Source organism: Alosa sapidissima, chromosome 19 (assembly GCF_018492685.1).
Source record: "Alosa sapidissima isolate fAloSap1 chromosome 19, fAloSap1.pri, whole genome shotgun sequence".
Lineage (NCBI taxonomy): Eukaryota > Metazoa > Chordata > Actinopteri > Clupeiformes > Clupeidae > Alosa > Alosa sapidissima.
In genome coordinates, this window is record NC_055975.1 from 12,085,023 (window position 1) to 12,106,956 (window position 21,934).

A 21,934-nucleotide genomic window follows, 5' to 3' on the forward strand; every position below is an offset into this window, starting at 1 on the left:
AGATTTATCTTAAATTAAAGTAATTTGCGCACATTGGTAATGGCTTGGAAAGGAGTGCATTGAATTATGTAGGGTGTGGTACATTTGTTAAAATAAATTTAGTAGCCTAACGAAGTCAGTATATACAGAAATCACTAAAACAAGCTTTAGTCTGCACACACACACACACAAATCTCACGTTACAACCCCACATTTTTGTTCTCTCCACATGTAGTAGACTACTGGGAGGGAAGACTCGGCTGAGTTGTGACGCACAGCAGCCGGATCGCGCTGCGCTCCTCAGGTCCTCCCTCATGCCCCTCACATGATCTTTGACTGTAGCCTAGTCGAGGAGCTCATGAGAACTGAAAAGATATAGGAGAGCATTTACAGTACAACCATGCATACTCTCGCAGTGATCTGCGTTTATTTGGCGATAGTCGTCCACATCAGTGCCCAGGAAGGTTTAATTCCGTGGACTCAACAGAGGGTAAGCAATTCAAGTTTATCTTTCTCAGGCATCTAACTGTAAGCATCCGCTATGTTGTTGCGAAATAGGTTACACTGGAGTTCTTTAGCTGATGTTCTGGGTATTTTGATCAGATTTGTTGTGGTTTATAAGATTAATTAATCTATTGCAGTGAGATTGATGTATTTATGTAAGTTGAGACATCTGCCAGTTTGTATGCTTCAAGTGTGGGATGCTTCAAGCTGGATATTATGTTTCATATTTTATCAAAGGTTAGTTATTCATTTCTGTGAAAACTTAACTAAAACACATTTGAAAAGCATGGAGCCCATTTGTGTGTAACACTTGAAGTAGCCAGTAAGCTAGGCTATAAGTAGGCCAGACTATGTCATGAATAGATGCATAACTTGTTGGACAGTTTGCAGGTCAGCATCCTTATAAGAGCAATAACTCTGATATCTTAAACTGCTTGGTAAGATCATCAGGATTCATTGGCCATAGACCCCTTCATGTTATTCAGTCTCCCCAGACCCTTTTGTCTTGTTGCCATGGTAGCACACTCATCATTATTGAGCCACCAATTGGAGATCTTTATATTTATAGGTCTAGAGCAGGGTCTGTTTAACTCTATCAGTTCCATCAAAACATCTCGGAATATGGAATATGTATGTAGGCTATATTATTGCTGTTCCTATAATCATTGCTGTAACTACTGATCATACTGGGGGTTGTTATGATATCTTGCGTCACTAGTTTTACAAGAGGGACATTTTGTGGTCTGCAAAAAACAGGAAGAGACAACATATTGCCCTTCTTTTAAACATAATATTCTATGGCTTCAAAGAATCTCAAATGGAACCGTGTTTGGTTTTACAAACCCTACCCTTCTATTCATGTTGAGCTGTGAGGTCATGTAATTCTCATTGACAGCTGAGTGAGAAATAAGGCAGACATCTTCTATCCATGGGGCCTGACCTTTTCAGTCTGAAATCCCTACAGACCTGGAGAACGTGCTCCACAATACCAATCGCCATCAGATCCTCTTTCCCCAGCTCCCACATTAATAATTGGCAACTCAGCAATTGATTGAAAACCAGATGGGAAGCCACTGTGCTACAAGCTGTGCGAATGCGTTGCTGCGGATTCATTTGTGAAGTATTGACCCGGTTTACTGTCTCCTAAACAGTAAACAAACACCAGCTCTCAGAAAAAAATCGATGTGAAAGATGGTTTGAACTTTGAGACCAAACATAAATAATCTGTTCAATTCGCCATACTTATGTTTGCATAGCACAGTGCCTCTTTCCATTCAATTTATTATGGATCATAATCATAGTGTACACGGCAGTTCTGGATTAAGAATTGATTTTGAATATTAATTGCATGTGTTGAAATACTGTGTTCAAAACGGTGAAATACACTGTGTAAGTATAAAATTATATATTAAATGTATGGTCAGGATGTAAATATGGCCAATATTCAAATAGATTATGGAATCAAATGTTGTGCAATGTGTGGTGAAAGGTACTGCCAAGTGTACCTGGCAGCCGAGCTCTTAACCACTAGCAAACATCATTGGCAGGAACACTCCATATTTATGAAGCTTGTGCAAGTCTTATTTGGAATAAAAGCTGTGTGTGTGTATGCTGAATGCTGATGGTAATTTTGATACCATAGATTTAATAGAGACCCAGTCATCCCACCAATAGTATGAAAAATCAGGAACAGAGTTTATTTACAATGATGCGCATCAAGGGAGAGACAGCATGACTTCACCTAAAGATCCATCAGCTGCTCTAACTAGACAAGGAAATAGTTAGGGTTTAAGTATCCTTCCAGGCTGACGGGAGATGGCGTTGGTCATCCCATCTCACGTGGACTACACTGAATCAGACTCTGATTAGTGGCAACCTGGCAATCCGGAACAGATAGCTACTAACGCAGCCATGCAGAACAGTGAAACACATAATATTCCTGCTTATCTCTAAATACTGTCACACACAGATATACACAGGGACAGTACAGATATCATACAGTCATTACATAGAATCATACTTTTAGTATCAAAGTGACCTACTAATGAGATATGCAGAACATTAAACCACATATTGGAATATTGGGTATAATGCAGAACATTAAACCATATATTGGAATATTGGACATAATGTTCTATTCCACTTTCTCTCAATGCTATGCAGAGAATTTTGATAGAGTGCAATAATGTACCATTCAACCTTTCAGTGATAGCCTACACAGCACACGATAGTGTGTTAAACTAAGATTCTCAGAGCAGCCCACTTGCTAAGCCAGAAAGACATCAGTGAAACACTGTGCGGTCACACAATCAGTATAAAGCAAAATTACTTTGGAAAAAATGCCATTCTGGACTTATATGAATAGCCTAATTTAGTGGCAACACTGAGCTCATTTGTGAAGTATTGTGCGTAATTGCCTCCAGACCGGTGCATGCAGTGAGTATAGGCTACTGCTCTCAAAAATTGTAGGGCTACATCTGAGATCATAATACAAGAGCTATAAGTTATAAGGTTTTAGGTATATCATGACACAGTGAAGAGATGAATTTGGAACACGATAATGGACCATAATATGTGTAATTTGAGCAGAAAAAGCTAAAGCATGTCTTGTATGTGTGTATAATGGAGATTGTGGTTCAAGATGTGTAATTGTTGGAAAATATTTCTTGGAAAATATTTTCCAAGCATGTTTATGTTTTTTGGAACTTTGGAATATATCAGTGTTTGTCTTGGGGATTCAACACTGCTGTGGTTTAATATGTCATTATCTCTCATCTTAAATCTTTACACTTACCCCCCCTAGTTTGAGTTTTTGCTCGAAATTGCACACCGCCTACTAACAATGGCCCTGATACACTATACACATCTGACTTCTGCTACAACACTGAGTCATGCCACATGCAGAAGTTCTCTGACGATACTGCAATTGCGGCGTGTATCAGGGACGAGCTAGAGGAGGAGTACAGGAGCCTGGTGGAGGACTTTGTGCAATGGTGCAAACTCAACCACCTTCAACTCAACACTTCGAGGACCAATGTCTGCTGTAATAAGTACCTCAGGATGTTTTACCAGTCTGTTGTTGCCAGCGTCGTCTTCTATGCTGTGGTATGCTGGGGAGGAAGCACAAAGAAGAAGGATGCTGGGCGACTAGACAGGCTGGTAAGGAAAGCTGGCTCTGTCGTGGGAGCCGAACTGGAGTGCATCACTTCAATATCTGACACAAGGACCCTGAACAAACTGATCAACATCTTGGACAATGAATGTCATCCACTCCACAGCACTATTACAAAGCAGAAGAGCTTGATCAGCTGGAGACTTCGCTCACTGTCATGCACAACTGACAGACTGAGGAGGTAATTTGTCCCCAGGGCCATTGAACTGTTCAATGCTCAGAGGTGGAAAGTAACGAAACACATTTACTCACGTTACTGTATTGAGTAGTTTTTGTGTGTATTTTGTATTTTTTAAGTAGTTTATAAAATCGGTATTTTAAATTTTACTTGATTACATTTTGAGTGAAGTATTGTACTTCGCTACATCAAAAATCCCATCCGTTACTTGAGTAAAAAAAAAAGTTAAGACTGACGAAAACGGAAAGGGAGAGAAAAAAATCGCGCCCTAAACCACTAGCCTAGTGATAATGATCAGCATGTAGTCTACAACAGGACATGAATCAAGCTGACGCCATGCAGTCTTTCTGAAAGTGATGGAGCTGGATCACGAGATGCATCAGATTAGCCTAACGTATGAAAGTGTATTTTCCGCTATTCCAATCGGTTGTCTCAGTTCATTTTAGCACTAATGATTGCGGAGATATTTAAGCAAACACCATGGGATTTCGTGTTTTGACGTTTGTGCTCACCTTTCTTTGGAAAGAAGTTTATTAGCAGTTGTTGTTTCCCCTCATTTTGATGTCTCTCTTTTTCCTGTTTTGGCCTTTGTTTTTAGTAACCTTACTTGGAGAAAGACATTGCACCAGCAGCAAAACAATTAGCGGTCCACTACTAGCGATGCTCAACTAAATAAACAAAAGATAGACTACCTTATGAATCGTGCAGGCGGACTAAACCATTTAGCTCTTTAGCAAGGGAGAGTGAGAGTGACCTTACACAGTTTTCACTATGTTTTGTATACAAAATCCAGTCAGTCAAACTTTAAATTTCGTCTGACATTCATTTTGACATTTAATTTGGAAGTTAAAATATTCAGGTAAAATAAATATATGGTTCAAGTATTGAACGCTTATTTTTTTTTCAGTAACTAGCCTAAACTTCCAGTGAGTCTATTCAAAATTTTCAAACATTATATTAACACACATATAAAAAATCCAAACATAAGAGTTTTGTGTATTAAAGTGGAATGACACAGGAAAAAAGTATTGAACGTGCCTACTGAAATTTCTTCAATACTTTGTGGAAAAGCCTTTGTTTGTAAAGACAGCTTCCAAGACATTTCCTATATGACAAAACTTATTAGTCACAGTATCAGGTGTGATTTTGGCCCATTGTTCTAAACAGATTCCAGGGGTCCCTCTTGTGAATCCTGATCTTTAGTTACTTCCAGAACTATTTAATTGAATTGGCTGTCTTCAAGTCTTTCTGGAGCTTTCTCCGAGTGGTCCTTGGCTCTTGGAATTGACTATCCTTCTGACTCCCTGGTCAGAAATATTGCGAGGAGATCCTGTGGATGGCCGGTTGATGATGCAGTGATGTTTCTTCCACTTGCAGATAATGGCTCCCATGCTGCTTACTGGAAGATTCTGATGTTTTGAAATGCATCTGTAACCAGTTTCATTGATGTTTTGCAACAATAAGGTTGCAAAGGTCTTGGGAGAGCTTTTTGCTTTTATCCATCATGAAATGTTTCTTGTGTGACACCTTGGATGAAACCTAATGAAAAACCTAGCCCATTAATATGTAGGCTACTAACCAAGCTTATATTAATTTGCACAGATAGAAAGGATAACTACTCTCTATACAGATTCCAGCTCGTTCCTTCCCTTTCCTTGCCTTAGTGCTTTTTCTTAGCGTGTTCAATACTTTTCCCCTGTGTTATTCCACTTCATTACATGACTCTACTTATGGAGTTGTTTGGATTTTTTATGAGTGGATTACCTGAGTTATTACTAATGCCTGGTGAAAATGTTGTGCCCCCTGTATTCCACTTTTCACAGGCCCTCTCCTCCATTGGGGCCCTATACTTCCCACTTTCCCCCCCAGTACAACGCCCTTTAATCTGCTGAACCTTCTGCTCATTTCCAAATATAAAAAAAACTCTGCAACTCAATATTGGCCTGCCTGCCTCAGCTGCCTGTGAGGGGCTTTTCAGTTGTGCTGGATTACTGTTCACTGCAAAGCGACCCAAGGATGAGTGCAACTAACTTTGAAAATCAACTACTGCTCAAACTTAAAGGAGAACTCCGGTGATTTTTCACATAGATCTCCATTTCTCAACGTCCTTTTCAGGCAAGTACCTCCACTCAGCAGCCATATTGCAACACTTTTTGGGCACTTATCATGCATCTATTTCAGCAGAAATGCGTGTGCGTAAGGCTTCACGACACCAATCTTGCTCCAGCAGCGAGATCACAACAGATGATTGGCACGATGTCTTCACAGCACACCACATGATTGGCTCAATGTATTTTACAACACACCACATGATTGGCTCAATGTGTTCACATGTCGACATTTTTCCGCGGAAGGGTTGTGATATGTGTAGACATATGATGTGTAGACAACTGCCATATTGGCGTTACATATTAACCCCATACATTACTATGGAGGATTTTTTGAGTGCTGTATCTCCTCTTTGGTAAAACTGGTTGTTCTGGTACCCACCCCAAAAAAAAAGTAACTAAGTAACTTTTACTTAAAGTATATTTTAAATGAACTACTTTTTACTTTTACTTGAGTACATTTTCAGATCGGTATTTTAACTTGTACTTGAGTAATATTTCATCAAGGTATTGGTACTTTTACTTGAGTACAATATTTTCGTACTTTTTCCACCTCTGTCAATGCTTGTGTACATACTGTCCACTAGCCTACTGTTTTACTGCTACACTGTTTACATGCTATATTAGCACATACAGCGGGGAAAATAAGTATTGAACACGTCAACATTTTTTTCAGTAAGTATACTTCCAATGAGGCTATTTGCATGAAATTTTCTCCAGACATTAGTATTAATTTAGGTAATCCACACATTAAAAAATCCAAACATTAATGTCCATATAGAGTTATGAGTAAATAAGTGGAATGGCACAGGGAAAAAGTATTGAACACGCTAAGAAAAAGCAGTACACAAAGGCACGGAATGGCAAGGAATGAGATGGAATCTATACATAGTTAGAGAGGAATTATCCCTCTTATCTGTGCAAATTAATGTAAGCTGGGTTAGTACATATTGATGGGCTATAAAAAGGTTTTTCGTTACCAAGATGTCACACAAGAAACATTTCATGATGGGTAAAAGCAAAGAGCTCTTCCAAGACCTTTGCAACATTATTGTTGGAAAACTTATCAATGGAATTGGTAACAGATGCATTTCAAAACTTCAGAATCATCCAGTAAGCAGTATTGGTTCTGCAAGTGGAAGGAACATCACTGCATCATCAATCGGCCATGCACAGGATCTCCTCACAAGATTTCTGACCAGGAAATCAGAAGGATAGTCAGAAGTGTAGCCTAAGAGCCAAGGACCACTCGGAGAAAGCTCCAGAAAGACTTGGAGGCAGCAGGTTCAATTGTTACAGAGAAAATCATAGGTAATGCACTCCACCGCCATGGCCTCTATGCACGCTCACCCCGAATGACTCTATTACTAAAGAAAAACATGTCGAAGCTCGTTAAACGTTTGCGACACAACATTTGGACAAGCCTATGAAATACTGATAGAATGTATTCTGGTCAGGCTAGAGCAAAATTTCACTTTTTGGATGTCATACTACACACCATATTTGGAGAAGAAATGGCACTGTGCATCACCCTAAAAATACCATATCAACTGTGAGGTTTGGAGGTGGAGGCATCACGGTGTGGGGCTGTTTTCCATCTCATGGTACTGGCAGACTTCATACAGTTGAAGGAATGATGAATGGAGCCATTTTTTCTGGGAGAATCTTGCCATCCACCAGGATGATGAGGATGAGACATGGCTAGACCTTCCAGCAGGACAATGATCCAAAGCATTCAGCAAAGGAAACTCTCAATTGGTTTCAGAGAAAGGAAATCAAGGCCCCGACCTTGAATCCAATTGAACAGTTTTGGAAGTTAACTAAAGATCAGGATTTACAAGAGGGATCCCTGGAATCTTCAATATTAAAAGACTATCTGTTTGAAATAATGGGCCAAAATCACACCTGAATACTGCAACTGCTTAGTTTCGTAATACAGGAAATGTCTTGAAGCTCTCATTACAAATAAAGGCTTTTCCACAAAGTATTTAAGAAATTTCAGTAGGTATGTTCAATACTTTTTTCCTGTGGCATTCCACTTTTTTACTCATAACTCTACTTATGTACTTGGATTTGTGGATTACCTAAGTTAATACTAATGTCTGGTGAAAATTTCATGCAAATAGCCTCACTGGAAGTATACTTACTGAAAAAAATGTTGACGTGTTCAATACATATTTTCCCCGCTGTATGCATATCCCCTCCCTCCCTCCCACAGACTGGATTGTGGCCATACTTAATACTTAATACTTTTTATTTAATACTTGACCAATGGCTGTTACCCTATTACTTCAACCCATTCTTGCACTGATATAGTTTTTATATTACTTGTCTACATTATTCTCTTATATGTCCATATTTATTTTATGATGGTCTCTAGACTGTATTCTTGCACTGTTGCACTGTTGCACTTACTTATTTGCACCATCACCATGACACTCACTCTCATAGAGCTCCTTACCATGCATGATGAACTACAGGCTCAGTCCCTGCCAATCACTGCAAGCTCATCATGCTTGATCATCCTTTAAGCACACTATGTGGATATTTGATTTAGTTATATTTATATATGTATATTACTTTTTTGCTGTAAGTGCATGTTGTGTGTGATGTCTGTATGCTACTGAGACCTTGAATTTCCCCTTGGGGATCAATAAAGTATCTATCTATCTATCATCTATCTAATTTTCGCTGGAATTACACATTAATGGGGAAAACATTGAGCGAGTCAGTCATTATAAATATCTGGGCATCTGGCTGGATTACAGACTATCTTTTAAAACACATGTGGTTGAACTAGCTAAGAAGGTGAAAGTGAAGTTAGGTGCGTTATACAGAATTCGGTCATGTCTCTCTGCAGGAAAATAGACTGTTGATAGTCCAATCAATAATACTATCAGTCTTAGACTATGGCAGTGTTGTGTATATGCATGTTTCCACCTCTACACTGAAACCACTTGATACAGTATACCACAGTGCCATACGTTTTATTACCGGTGATGGTTTTAGAACTCATCATTGCACACTTTACCAGAATGTGGGTTGGTCTTCCTTGTCACATAGAAGGGGTAGACTTTGCCTTCTTTTCATTTATAAGGCATTAGCAGGGAAACTACCCCCTTAGCTCCCTGTTGAAATTTGAGTCTTGTCTCCCTTGAAACCCCACTTGTGAGATCTGACTTTGGGAAATCTGCTTCCAACTTTTTTACACCTTATAAGTGGAACAAACTGCAAGAAAGTCTGAAACTAAGCCTATTTGTATCAGTTGATAATTTCAAGTGTTTTCTTAAGGCTATGGTACAGTGTTCCTGTTTTTAACTAACTTGCTTTTGCCTGTTTTATGTTTTTATTTTTCTTCTGTGTTCTTACATTTTGATTGTATTCTTCTTGGATTCAATTTTCTATTTTGTGCTGTGTTTTCTTTGGACTGTTTGTCATCAGGGCTTCGTTGTAAAAGAGCTCCCTGGGCTCTGTCAAATTTCCCTGAACAAACGAATTATTGTAGTATTATGTAAATGAGTGTTTTGCAGTTAAACGTACACTATGCAGGTTTAGATATTTCTGGCGACTGTAGAGCTCCCCTAAACACCAGAACATGAAACTTAAAATTCTTTTTTAAAACTACTAGAAAAATGAGGTATCATGACATTTTTAATTTTAGGGTATCACAATACCTTTCTAGTATCAGTGCATTGTGCAACACTGAATGAGTTGGTATAATCTATTCACTTTGAATCACAGCCTTGAAGTATATAGTAAGTGTTATATATGTGTGTGTATACAGTAGGCCTATATACAGTGTATGTATATATATACTCTACCAGTCAAAAGTTTGGAGACACTTAAACAATTCCATTCCACTCCATTATAGACAGAATACCAGCTGAGATCATTTGCATTATTTTTACTCAGGGCAGCAGTTTTCAGATTACATTATGTGCTTACATAATTGCAAAAGGGTTCTCCAATGTTTTCTCAGTTAGCATTTTAACCCTTTGCAGACCGCGCCGAACATTCCATTTTTTCATACTCAATGGCCTTATGGCACAAAAAGGCTTATTATGTGATTATGCTACATGACAGAGATATAAACTTAGAGTGTACGGGAGATTCACAATTTTGTCCTCTACTCAGTGATAAAAGTGTTCAAAAGTTATGATACATTTATTAGACCTTTGCAGACGGCACGAAACATTCAGTTTTTTCATACTTGATGCCCTTGTGAGACAAAAAGGCTTATTGTGTGGCCATGCTACATGGCAGAGATAAGATATACCATTAGATATACCATAAGATATACCATACCACCATTGTAATCAGGAGAACTAGCCCTTTAAAATGGTACATATCATGGTTAATAAGTTTGAGTGCAACACACATTGTTTTTAAACAATACCTTCAAAATTCAACATCAAAAAACACGAAAATATCAATTTGTCAAGATGAATCTTACTTTTCACCTAATGTGTATTGTAGATATAGTGTGTGAAAGATAGACAGTGTTGTGTTCTCCTCAGTGAAAAAAACAGAATCAATTTATCACCTTTGGTTCAGAAGTTATGATTAATTTACTCATAACTGCAAGTCGCAGTAACATGTAGAATTTTTAAAGAGTAGGGTGTTTTCCTTTCCTGGTTTGACATCTGACCAAAAATACACAGATATAATGGTCATGTAACAAACTTAAGATGTTTTACCATCAAAACAAGATGCATAGCTAAATACAGGATGTCTTACTGTACTCTGAAGAGGCTAAATCAATTGTGGGGAGGAAAGATAAAGGCTGAAATAAAGACTAGGCAGATGGTAACTGCTTCTCCGTGTGCTTCAATCTACTATGAAAACAAGAATAAGAGACACTGGCACATGTGTTTACGAAAGAGGAAATACATAATTTTATTTAGATAAGTCTTTAACAATTTCATTAAATAATCAGGAACAACAACTTCAGGTAAATAACATAAACATATGTTTACAAACAAGCAGTAACTATTAGAACTACAAGAATGACAAGACAACAGTATAACAAAGATCAACAAAATACTTTAACATGATGAACAAAGCATCAATTCATATTAACATTCACACATATAAACAATTAAAACATTAGAAGAAATTCAATACATTTAACAACCATACAGCATATAATTCGATACAGTATATAATTATCGATATAATTTGCCCTACACATAAGGTGATACACTAACGCTGCATTCACACCAGATCCGTGGTGTGTGTGTTGTCACAGCTGTGGCGTGTGTGTGTGTGTGTGTGTCCATCTAAGCCTAGCAGACAATGAGGTGTAAATGCTACTAGAGCTGGTGTCCCTGTCTGTGTTAGAAGGATAGGCAAAGTGTATGCTTTCTACCTGACATGAGACTGGACCAAGCTCAAAATAAAGAAATTGTCAGATAAGCAAATCTAACCAAACTATTATCACTATAATCCCTGTCATTATTGTTATAAGCAACACTTATCACAACCAGAAATGTGCATACTCCCAGTTGGGCGAACACACACACACACACACACACACACACACACACACACACACACACACACACACAAACATGCTTACCCAGCTGAGGATGATGGGAGATTACTCTCCTCCTCTAGTAGCACATCATTGTCTTCCTCTTCATCCAGAAACCACCCATCCATGTCCCATGTCCATGCCATCGTGGTCCTTGGGGTCATGTTTGCCATCAGCAGGCGGCTGCTTTCACCTCAGTTGCATGTACTTCTCTCCCTCCATCTAAAATAACAAAAAAATCTCAGGTCTGATAGTGAATAGGTTGTTTAGTTTTATTTTACATTACTTCCACAAAATCTTAATCACCACCAACTATGACTCTTTTCACTAAAAGTATTATTGCCACTGGAGGACTCCAATATTGCTTGGAGAGGTAACATTAGTCTCAGAGCTCACTAAGTGTTATTGCCTTGGCTAAACCATACATAGCATACCAGCTTACAAGCAAACATTGATTCATGAACATGAGTCAGGAGATATGACAGAAAACATCTAAACAGTGTATGCATACACATACACACCGTGCATAGGTTACCGCAGTTGCGTAAAGACAAAACACCCCCTTAGAAAATAATGTGTCGACGAATAGATATTTCCTCATTTTTTTACTTAAGGTATTAAGATCAATTTCCAAAAGATCATTTTATATTCCTCTTTTTACTCAACTTTAGCATGGGTTCAAAAACGTATGAGCCTCACTGTATATATATTATACTGTATAGTAAGTCGGTATGGAATGTATACATTTTCTGTTGTGTAGTTTCTTGAACTAACTCAGTTATTTGCCTTGTCTGTGTTGATGTGTTGCACATTGCGTCTCTCAGTTGTTCCACAAGCCCAGCACCTTGACCGCTGACAGTCTGAAGGATGTGCTGGCTCACACTGACCTGACGCGCATGTGGCAGACGGACCTGACGCCCCTGCTGGTCACCCGTTACCCAGGCTCCGCTGGAAGCCTGGCCGTGCAGAAGGTGAGACTTGTGGACGAGTGAACTAACTAGCCTCCTGCTTAACAAACCAGTACCATTGAATGATCAATAAGTGAACCACAGTTTAAGGACAACTATGGGCCTGTTGGGTATTGCACTAATCACAGTTGTGCACAACTGTTTGCAAAAGTCTTTTTTTTTTAAGTCTATTACTACGAGGGTATTTCTTGTAAGGTCTCTGAGCATGTATGTTTGCTAATGCCTGTGTCCAGCACATCAAATCCACCCTCAGTGGCCTGACAGCAGGTTGGGATGTGAGTGAGGACTCCTTCCGCGCCCAGACCCCCTACGGCCAGATGCCCTTCACAAACATCATTGCGACTCTCAACCCCTCTGCGAAACGTCGCCTGGTGTTGGCATGCCACTTCGACTCCAAGTATTTCGCCCCCCAGTGGCATGGAAGGGAGTTCCAGGGTGCCACAGACTCCGCTGTGCCCTGTGCCATGATGCTAGAACTGGCTCGTGCCCTGGACCAGGAGCTCAAGACACTGAAGGTGATGGGTTTTTTTTTATGTGAAACAGTGCTATGTTCAGGGTGCATTATATGTGTGGTGTTAAGGTATGTGGACAGTATGTTTGAAAACAGTTCATATACCTCAGAACATTCACTTCCATTTTCTCTCTTTATTCTGTGCACCTGCACAATATAACCTGTTAAACAAGTCTGAATTAGAATGTCCATGTCCCTGTAAACATGTTCGTGTCACTGTCTCCTGAAATGTTGACAGGAGTGATGTGTCACATGTGTCAGATATTGATTACATTTTTTTAAAGAAATTATCCAGAAAGTTTGAATTTAAGGTGCAGTCAGCGATCGTACAAAATTTCAAGCCCATAACATTTTTTGTCAGGTTTGATCCTTGGTTAAAATATAAATGTACATTGTTTTGGGCAAAAACATCTGCTAAGAAATGTAACATAAACATAAACAAACGCGACTTCCTGCACAATCGCTGACTGCACCTTTAAATCAGATACAGTCGCAATCTGTCTTTGAACTATTCAATCTTAGTTGTTCACTCTGTCCCGTTTATACAGTAAGAACTTAATTCAGAAATCACTAGGTGCAGAGTGGATGAAAATATATACCGGTAAGTGCGCAGCATTCTGAAACATAGACTACAACACACATAAATAGGCTACATTAATGAAATTAATTTGAAATGAAATGAAATTAACCAAACCTTTCCTTAATTATCATCACATCATGCAATTGCTGACTGCACCTTTAACATTGTGTCTGTGTAAATAGCATGAGGTAAGCACTGATGAATTTTCTCTACACAAACTTTTCTCTGGTAATCACAGTTTACTCACAGTTTACTCAGTGCTACACCATGTATGACATGCTGCAAATGACCTGAGATGAATGTAAGCAGTTACATCTTAAAAATACCTACTTACCTACAACTACTAGCCTGACGTAGTCATACTCAAACGTTGTGGGCGGGACTAAGTTCAGAATGGCACCCAGGCTATACAACTACTACTTTTAATGGAATGTGCTCGTCACTGGTATTAAAGGAGAAATCCAGTCGATTTGCTAGACAAGCAAGATCCGGATCTTGATTGCTAGACGAGCGCTGTCAATAGGAAAAAAATCACCAAAACCGGTGATACCGAACTGGAGTAGCTGCAGCTAATGGCCAGTACTCATAGTCAGCTAAAATGCTAGGTTTGGGGGCATCATCTAAATGTGCATTTTTTGCCTCTAAACTTGCATTTTTCAGACTCAAAATGTCATTAAAAGTTCTGTGCAACATGAACAGGGCCCTTACATGACAAAACAATGTGTTTTCAACTCATTAATTGCATTCGATTTCATTTCGATGTTTGTACTGTCACATACCTCAGTTTCCATCAGTCACTTCCAGAAAAGCCCAAGAAAGTCTGTTGTTGAGCTTATGCCGGCTTCGCAACGAAAACTTGAAGTTTATTTCACTTCAAAATAGGTACTTGAGCACTGTAAAGGTTATGACAATTTAATGACTGTAACTACATGGAAACGGTCCAAATGATGCTTAAGCTTGTACGTTACTGAAAGCTAGCTCTATTCTCGCGCTGAAGTATTGTGGGAATTCAGTTGTTGCAGGAGAGTAGTTGCAGAGTAGTGTGCAGATGTGACAGTACAAACTTTGAATTTAGATGGTTTCTTCACAGCTAATGAGTAGAAAATGCATTGTTTTGTCAAATTTAAGGACTCTGTTAATATAGTACAGGCCTTTTAATGGCATTTTGAGTCTGTTAAGAGGCAAAAAAGGCACATTTAGATCATGCCCCCAGACCTATCATTGTAGCTGACTGGGAGTACTGGCCATTAGTTGCAGCTACTCCAGTTCGGTAGCACCAATTTTGGTCGTTTGTTGTCCTATCAACAGTACTCGGCGACGTTTAGCGATCAAGATCCGTGTAAAAATCGGCTGGATTTCTCCTTTAAGGACCGTTCACACCAGGAACGATAACTATAACCCTAACTATAACCATAACGATAAAAGCGTCCACACTGAGCAGTGAATAAGTCTCCTCAAGTTGATGAATGTGATGGCTAAAATTTGATGGACTCAGATTGGCTGTCAGCTTTTTATCATTCTCAAAATCGCTCTGAAAGTGATGCCCAACTATATCGTTCTTCATGTTGTTATAGTTATAGTTTATGTGTGGATGTTGTCATTCATATTAGCTAGAATGATCATTTTTGCCATTATCATTATAGTTATATAATATAGTATATAGTATTATAGTTATTAAAGCCCTTTACACATGATGGGATCAGTGAATGAGGATTAAGAGATAGGATAGATGTTTAATATACAAGGCCTCTGTGTTTAAGGGTGACTCAAAATCTCTGTTGTAATTTCAGCTGGTAGGCAATTCAGCATTCTTAACAGTTGAAAGCTTGCCAATATCTTTATGACTGCTTACCATGCATAATTAGGTATGCATCATTTATTTAGCTTATTTAGCTTACTTTGCTCTGATGGCTTATTTGTTTTCTTTGATCAATGTGTCATTTTTTAATGTCATCACAATGCAAAATATGAGAATATTGGGGAGGTCTGCTCTATTACACACAGTAGGTTTGTTTATGGCATTAGATGACATTGAACCAGTCCTAAGCTATAGTCATGAACATATATAATATGGCTCTTGTAAATATATAAACTCTAATTCTGCCTTTTTGCAAGGCATAAGTGTGGTAGTCATTCATAGTTCCAGTATATTCTAGACGCAAAATAAACATAATTGTCTTGGGAAGATATAATTATAACCCTGTTACTCAGAGCAGCCTCTGTATAGTTGTACTGCTTGTCTCAACTATGTTATTAAAATACACCACTCTACTGGCACACTGACCCCTGAGGCAGGAGTGTGACTGTCAGTGTAGTTGCCCCAAGGTCAGGTTGGAGAGCAGGGTCCAGACAACCCTGTCAGTAGTGTACACTCCCTGGGGTCAGCAAAGCAGAGATGTGGACTGGAGAATTTCAATTGGAATGCTGGTTTTTGCTGGTTTTCAGTCATGTGAGGTGATAAGAGGAGCCAGGCATTAAGTCATGTTATGAAACATGTTTTAATTTATGAAACATGTTTTAATTTATGCAACCAGTAGATGGCAGAGTTGCTGACGATTTAACAGTTGTTTTAATCACTGCCTGAAAACAGAAGAGTAAATGTAGCCATGAATCAGGCATAAGGGCTCGAAACAGCTATGTGTGCTTTGCTGGAATCTTGCATCCATTAAATTAATTATCCTGCAGTTGTGTGTCAAAGTGTATTGGTGCATGTGTGTGTGTACATTTAAGTTGGTTGTGGTAAGTTGGTAGTTGGGCGGTGGTAGTGTAGTGGTTAAGGAGCTGGGCAAGCGTGCAGTAGCCTGAAAGTTGTCGGTTCAATTCCCGGCTTCCACCGTTGTGCCCTTGAGCAAGGCACTTAACCCCAAGTTGCTCCGGGGACAATGTGATCCCTTGTAATATAGCTGACATATGTAAGTCACTTCGGTCAAGAAGTGTCTGCTAAATGTAATGTAATGTTATATTGAGATGTAATGCATGCATGTGTTGATGAAATATTATGTAATATATTTATTTGTTCTAACTTCTTCTCATTCTGTTCCCCCCCCCCCCCTCTCTCTCTCTCTCTCTCTCTCTCTCTCTCTCTCTCTCTCTCTCTCTCTCTCTCTCTCTCTCTCTCTCTCTCACCTGTCCATCGTCCTTCTTCCTGATTTCTCTCAGGACTCTAATCAAGACCTGACACTGCAGCTGCTCTTCCTTGACGGTGAAGAGGCTCTGTTTCAGTGGACTGACACAGACTCCCTGTATGGCTCCCGCCACCTGGCCCAGAAGATGGAGCAGAGCCCCCACCCTCCCGGAGCCACCAACTCCAACCAGCTGCATGCCATCGTAGGTCTTATTTTTCATCAGTACACCGACACCGAGAATCAGACATACACATACATGCTTCAAATTTGTGTGTGTGCGTGCATTACTATGATGGGGTTCCTCATAATTGACTTTAAATATGAAACACTATTCACTAATGATAATGTTGTGAGTAGTGTATTTTTTGTAGTGTGACTGTACTTTCTTCAAACAAACCAGGCACACACCACATGATTCTCCTTGTTTTTTGAGGTCAAGGCCACCCAAAGGTGTCACAAGACGTTAGCGTTCACATCAAAGGCCTAAGGGAAGCAGAGAGGCTCCGCAGGATTATCTCCCGGCTCTCAGGAAGGCTTCCCCAGCCACATCTGAGACCACGTCAAACCCACTTTTCCTCCTCCAGTCTCGGCTGCCAGTCTCAGTGTGTTGTCTCTTCCTGTCTCCCAGGATCTGTTTGTGTTGCTGGATCTGATCGGAGGCCCGTCTCCACGCTTTGGAAACCAATTCTCCAACACGGCCAGATGGCTCAACAGGTTGCAGAACATCGGTGAGCTTTCTCCTCGTCTGCTGCTGGTTCCCCCTTTTGTTGTCCTCATTCCTCTGCGTGCCTTTGTCTCAGTGTTCACTCTTGTGCTGCCAATCACCCAACGTGGCTGTCACTGTTCTTGTAACTCAATACAATGCTACAACCACCCTGGCTGAGAGTTCAGTGAGCAGACACTGCACACTTTGATCATTTGCCTGTAGTGATTGTTGCTGGGATAATCTGCCAAATGTAAATGGGCTCTCATGACATCCTTAATCTCTTATCATGAGAATTAAAGGCACGATCGGTGGCGGTATCTTTCTCTTATGAAGTCTTCCTGCCTCTACAGAACGTCGCCTTCATAACTTGGGCCAGCTGGAGGATCATGCAAATGAAGTCCAATACTTCTGGCCAGGTCTGCCCGTGGGACCAATCCAAGATGACCACATACCATTTCTACAAAGGGGTATGGCTCTGTCTCCTTATCACTGATCCTTTAGCCTGAAATGTGAAGTATTCTCATAATACTCATATTGGCCAGTAATCAAACACTCTGTTCTAATTATCCAGCTTTTTCTACTGGATTAACAGCAGCAATGTCAAGTTTGCTTTTAAATATTTTCTTGTTAATCATTTTTAATGCTCCATATTTCAAGCATTTGAACATGGCTTTTATGAACAAACACATGGGCATAGGGCCTACACTGTTTGACTGTCAGAGGCTCTGTGATCCAGTCATCACCAGAAATTATGAGATGACTAAAGCTGAAGCTCTTTGGACTGATCCAGCTCATCAATCCTTATGATCAGCTCATCAAGCCTTATGATCAGCTCATCAATTATTGTGATGATTTCTTATGTATGTCCTTCATAGGGGTGCGGATACTTCACCTCATCCCCACACCTTTTCCCTCCGTCTGGCACACATTTGACGACAACGAGCAGAACCTGGACCGGCCCACCATCCAGAACCTGAACAAAATCATGCAGGTCTTTGTCCTGGAGTACCTCAACATGTGAACTACAGCACCTATCCCAGGTGTCATGGTTCCCATCCCAGGTTCTCGTCTGCCTTCACATTTCAACCTTCTCCTATAGTCTTCTAGAAACGCTCTGTCCTCCTCACAGAGAACTCATCATAGCCAAATCTGGTTCTGGTTCTGGCTCTCTGGGTCCTGTGTGTCCAGAATAAGAAATCTGGGCTCACAGCTACTTCTCCAGAACCTGTGAACTGTGTGCTTGCGGTATACAGGGTCCTCTCTGTGTTTGCTTCCAACAGAGCTGTCTTTATGCCCCTCTCATCCTTCCCCTGCCACAGACCCACCTTTGTGCTTATGCTAACATTCATCCCTACAGGAATCAGCCGGGGAGAGCAAAGGCTTGAACGTTTAGAGCAGTTGTCAGTGTTATGAGTCAGTGTTGTTGTGTACTTTGGTACTTTGTGTTACAACAGCTTTAGCAACATGTTGTGAAAAACGAAATGGCGATCTAAAAGTAGAAGTCCACCGAGGATGAAATTGTAGTTATCTGTTGCTGTATGCTGACATGTTTCCATTGTTGTTTTATTTTTTGCTAAACATCTAGAAACATCTATAAAACATATACAGTTGTATCACGCATTTGGTATTGTAACCAGTGACAATAGACATCTGTGCAGAACATTTATCAGTAGCATTTGACCTTTGGTTGATTCACTGAGAAAGTGAACCTGACCTCTGTAATGCATGATCAGTCACATCCAGCTGAAACTGTAATTAGACGTTAAGATCATGTGGTAATTAAGATTGTGAAAGCCATAATGTATTTTTCTAGTAATATCATATGTGGAATGTATAGTTGCTAAAAGCTGCTAATGTAATACAGTGATGTTGAGTCACTGAACACATCTGTACATCAAGGGAAGTTGCTAATGTACCTTTTCAGGACACGTTTATCCAGGAATTTCATGTTTTTATTGATTCTTTCTGTTCCTTGACCTCAGTTGACATTGCATATCGAGGTCAAACTGTCATTTTCTTTCAAATAAGCAATCAACCCCAAAATAAAAATAGAGACTGATAAAAGAAAGTCTTCTGCGTGTGTTGTTTACCTTTGAAGGAATCGTGTGTTTTTGTTTACATCTCAGTGGAATGTCAGGCTGAGAAGAGGGTGAGACGGACATTGTTTCATGTGGTGGTCTTTTTGGAAGGAAGCATGCACCACTATTGAAACACTGTAAGAAAACAGGAAACAGTGTACACTCTGCTATTCTCCATGTTATGGGATGGAGCTCTGTTTAGCTGCATGTGAATTGGGTGTTCCCAGCCTACACATAGTCTTGCACAAAGAGATACATGCGTGCACACACACGCATACACACACACACAGGCACACATACACACACGCACACTCGCAAAAACACACATACATACACACACACAGACACACACACACACACACACGCACGCATACACACACACACAGATACACACACACACACACACACACACTGGCAGGGCCCCTGAGCCTCCTCTTTACAGACAGCGCGTTCCCATGATTCACTAATCCGGTGCAGACCTCCCGTGAATCTTCTCTGGCTGAGTTCTGTCCATTACGGAACACTGATAGAAAATAGACTTTGAAGCAGAGCATGTAATCGAGTCTCCATGCATATCAACTGAACATGATTTATCAAAGGGGAGTTTTATCCGGATGTTTCCCTCTTAGCTGTCATCACGTTAGATGTTGACTCTGTGGAAACACAATGGTTTCAACCTACCCCACCTTGAGCATGTACATAAATGACAGATAGAGTCTAAGGACAAATGGTTACACTTTACTTGACAGTATCGATATAAGAGTGACATGACACTGTCATGAACGTGTCATAAACGTTTATGACATAACGCGTCTGTCATTAAGTGTCATTAGGTTTTTGTCATAACAAGTTAGGGTTAGGGTTAGGGTTAGAGGTTAGAATTAGGGTTAGAGTTCATGTGTCATGACAGTGTCATGTGTTAATGACAGTGTCATGTCACTCTTATGTCGATACTGTCAAGTAAGTGTTACCGGATAAACCATTGTGTACAAAACAGGTATAAGTAAGTGTATATACTATAGTACTACACTAAAGTATATATACTATTTTTGATCTTGTGAGGGAAATTTGGTCTCTGCATTTATCCCAATCCGTGAATTAGTGAAACATGCACAGCACACAGTGAACACACAGTGAGGCGAAGCACACACTAACCCGGAGCAGTGAGCTGCCTGCTACAGCGGCACTCTGGGAGCAGTGAGGGGTTAGGTGCCTTGCTCAAGGGCACTCCAGCCGATGTAGGCATGGGAGAGCAGTACTCAACCACTTCCCCGGCCCACATTTTTGCTACTGGGTCGGGGATTGAACCGGCAACCCTTCGGTTACAAGCCCGAAGCCCTAACCAGTAGGCCACAGCTGCCCCAAACATCAGGTAAACATCATTCTGGTAAGGCTAATCAACAACATCATGTTGCATGGGACACATGTCACATATGAACCTCTTACTAAAAAGCAATCAATGCACAACTCAGCATGAGGTTCAACACAGATGCTATGTATATTAAACATCTCCTTTCTCTTAATCTCCTTTCAATTAAACTAAAGCACAGTGAAATGACAGTGTCCCCAGTTAGACTTCCTTTAAACTTTTGCCATAAGCAGCTGCTCACAATGAAACCTGCTCTCCATCGAGTTTGCATAATATCCCACTGGGATATTACTTGCTTTGTTTTGTCAACAATTGCCGCTTTATTTCATACCACATATCCCTAACCTGTGATCATTGTGATTAAACTAAAGCTTCTTCCCACTACACCACTTCTTTGATCTCACTGTGAGACTACTCTGGTGGTAAAAACCTGTCATCTCTTCTAGCCTTATACTCTACATTACTGAGAGCTGAGTCCAACTAACTAGTCCAGACAGTGGAAGGTGTATTCTTAATTGCCCTGTGTGCATACATCACAGTATCTAAACCGTCTGCAAGATGTCATTAAGAGATTTCTAAATGTGTAATAAGCCGTTGTACTTTATGAGATTTAGTTCAATTGTTTGTACATTATGTTGTTCTTACAGTATACAGTATACTTTCAGTTATATCAGTCACTCACAGGAGTTGGTGTACAAAGGTTGGAATGAGTTGGTCCTCCACAAAGCAGCTATTTCCTACCAGCCAGCCTTTAAACTTTTCACAGTGACTGAATTTCACACTGTGTTTTGTATGGACATCAATTCTGTCTCATGTGTCTGTGCATATAGAGTTTCCTGACCACCTGTCACCTGTGTGACTGCATGGGGGATTTTATACTGTCTCAGATTGCAGGGTCTGGGTCAGTCTTAATTCATTACCACCCTACGTGATGTCTCTCTGCACAGTATTAGTCAGAGGCATATGGGCATATGTACACTTCTATGTATGGACTCACAGACACACACACACACACACACACACACACACACACACACACACGACCATGCACATCCTTGCACGCTCATGCTGCAAATGTACACACAGTATTGGACACAAGCACACGTGCACATACATATGTACT

At 40.1% G+C, this 21,934-nt stretch overlaps 1 protein-coding gene across 1 annotated transcript; it reads left to right on the forward strand.

Annotated features, from left to right (window-relative positions):
• The first annotated feature begins 30 nt into the window (after positions 1-30).
• LOC121693315 (glutaminyl-peptide cyclotransferase) lies at positions 31-19,428 on the forward strand. The gene is made up of 7 exons (XM_042072668.1): positions 31-469; positions 12,299-12,445; positions 12,676-12,957; positions 16,693-16,860; positions 17,287-17,386; positions 17,715-17,831; positions 18,240-19,428. The coding sequence occupies exons 1-7, from the start codon at positions 380-382 to the stop codon at positions 18,383-18,385; spliced, it is 1,050 nt and encodes a 349-aa protein (XP_041928602.1). The 5' UTR covers positions 31-379; the 3' UTR covers positions 18,386-19,428.
• Positions 19,429-21,934: the final 2,506 nt, after the last annotated feature.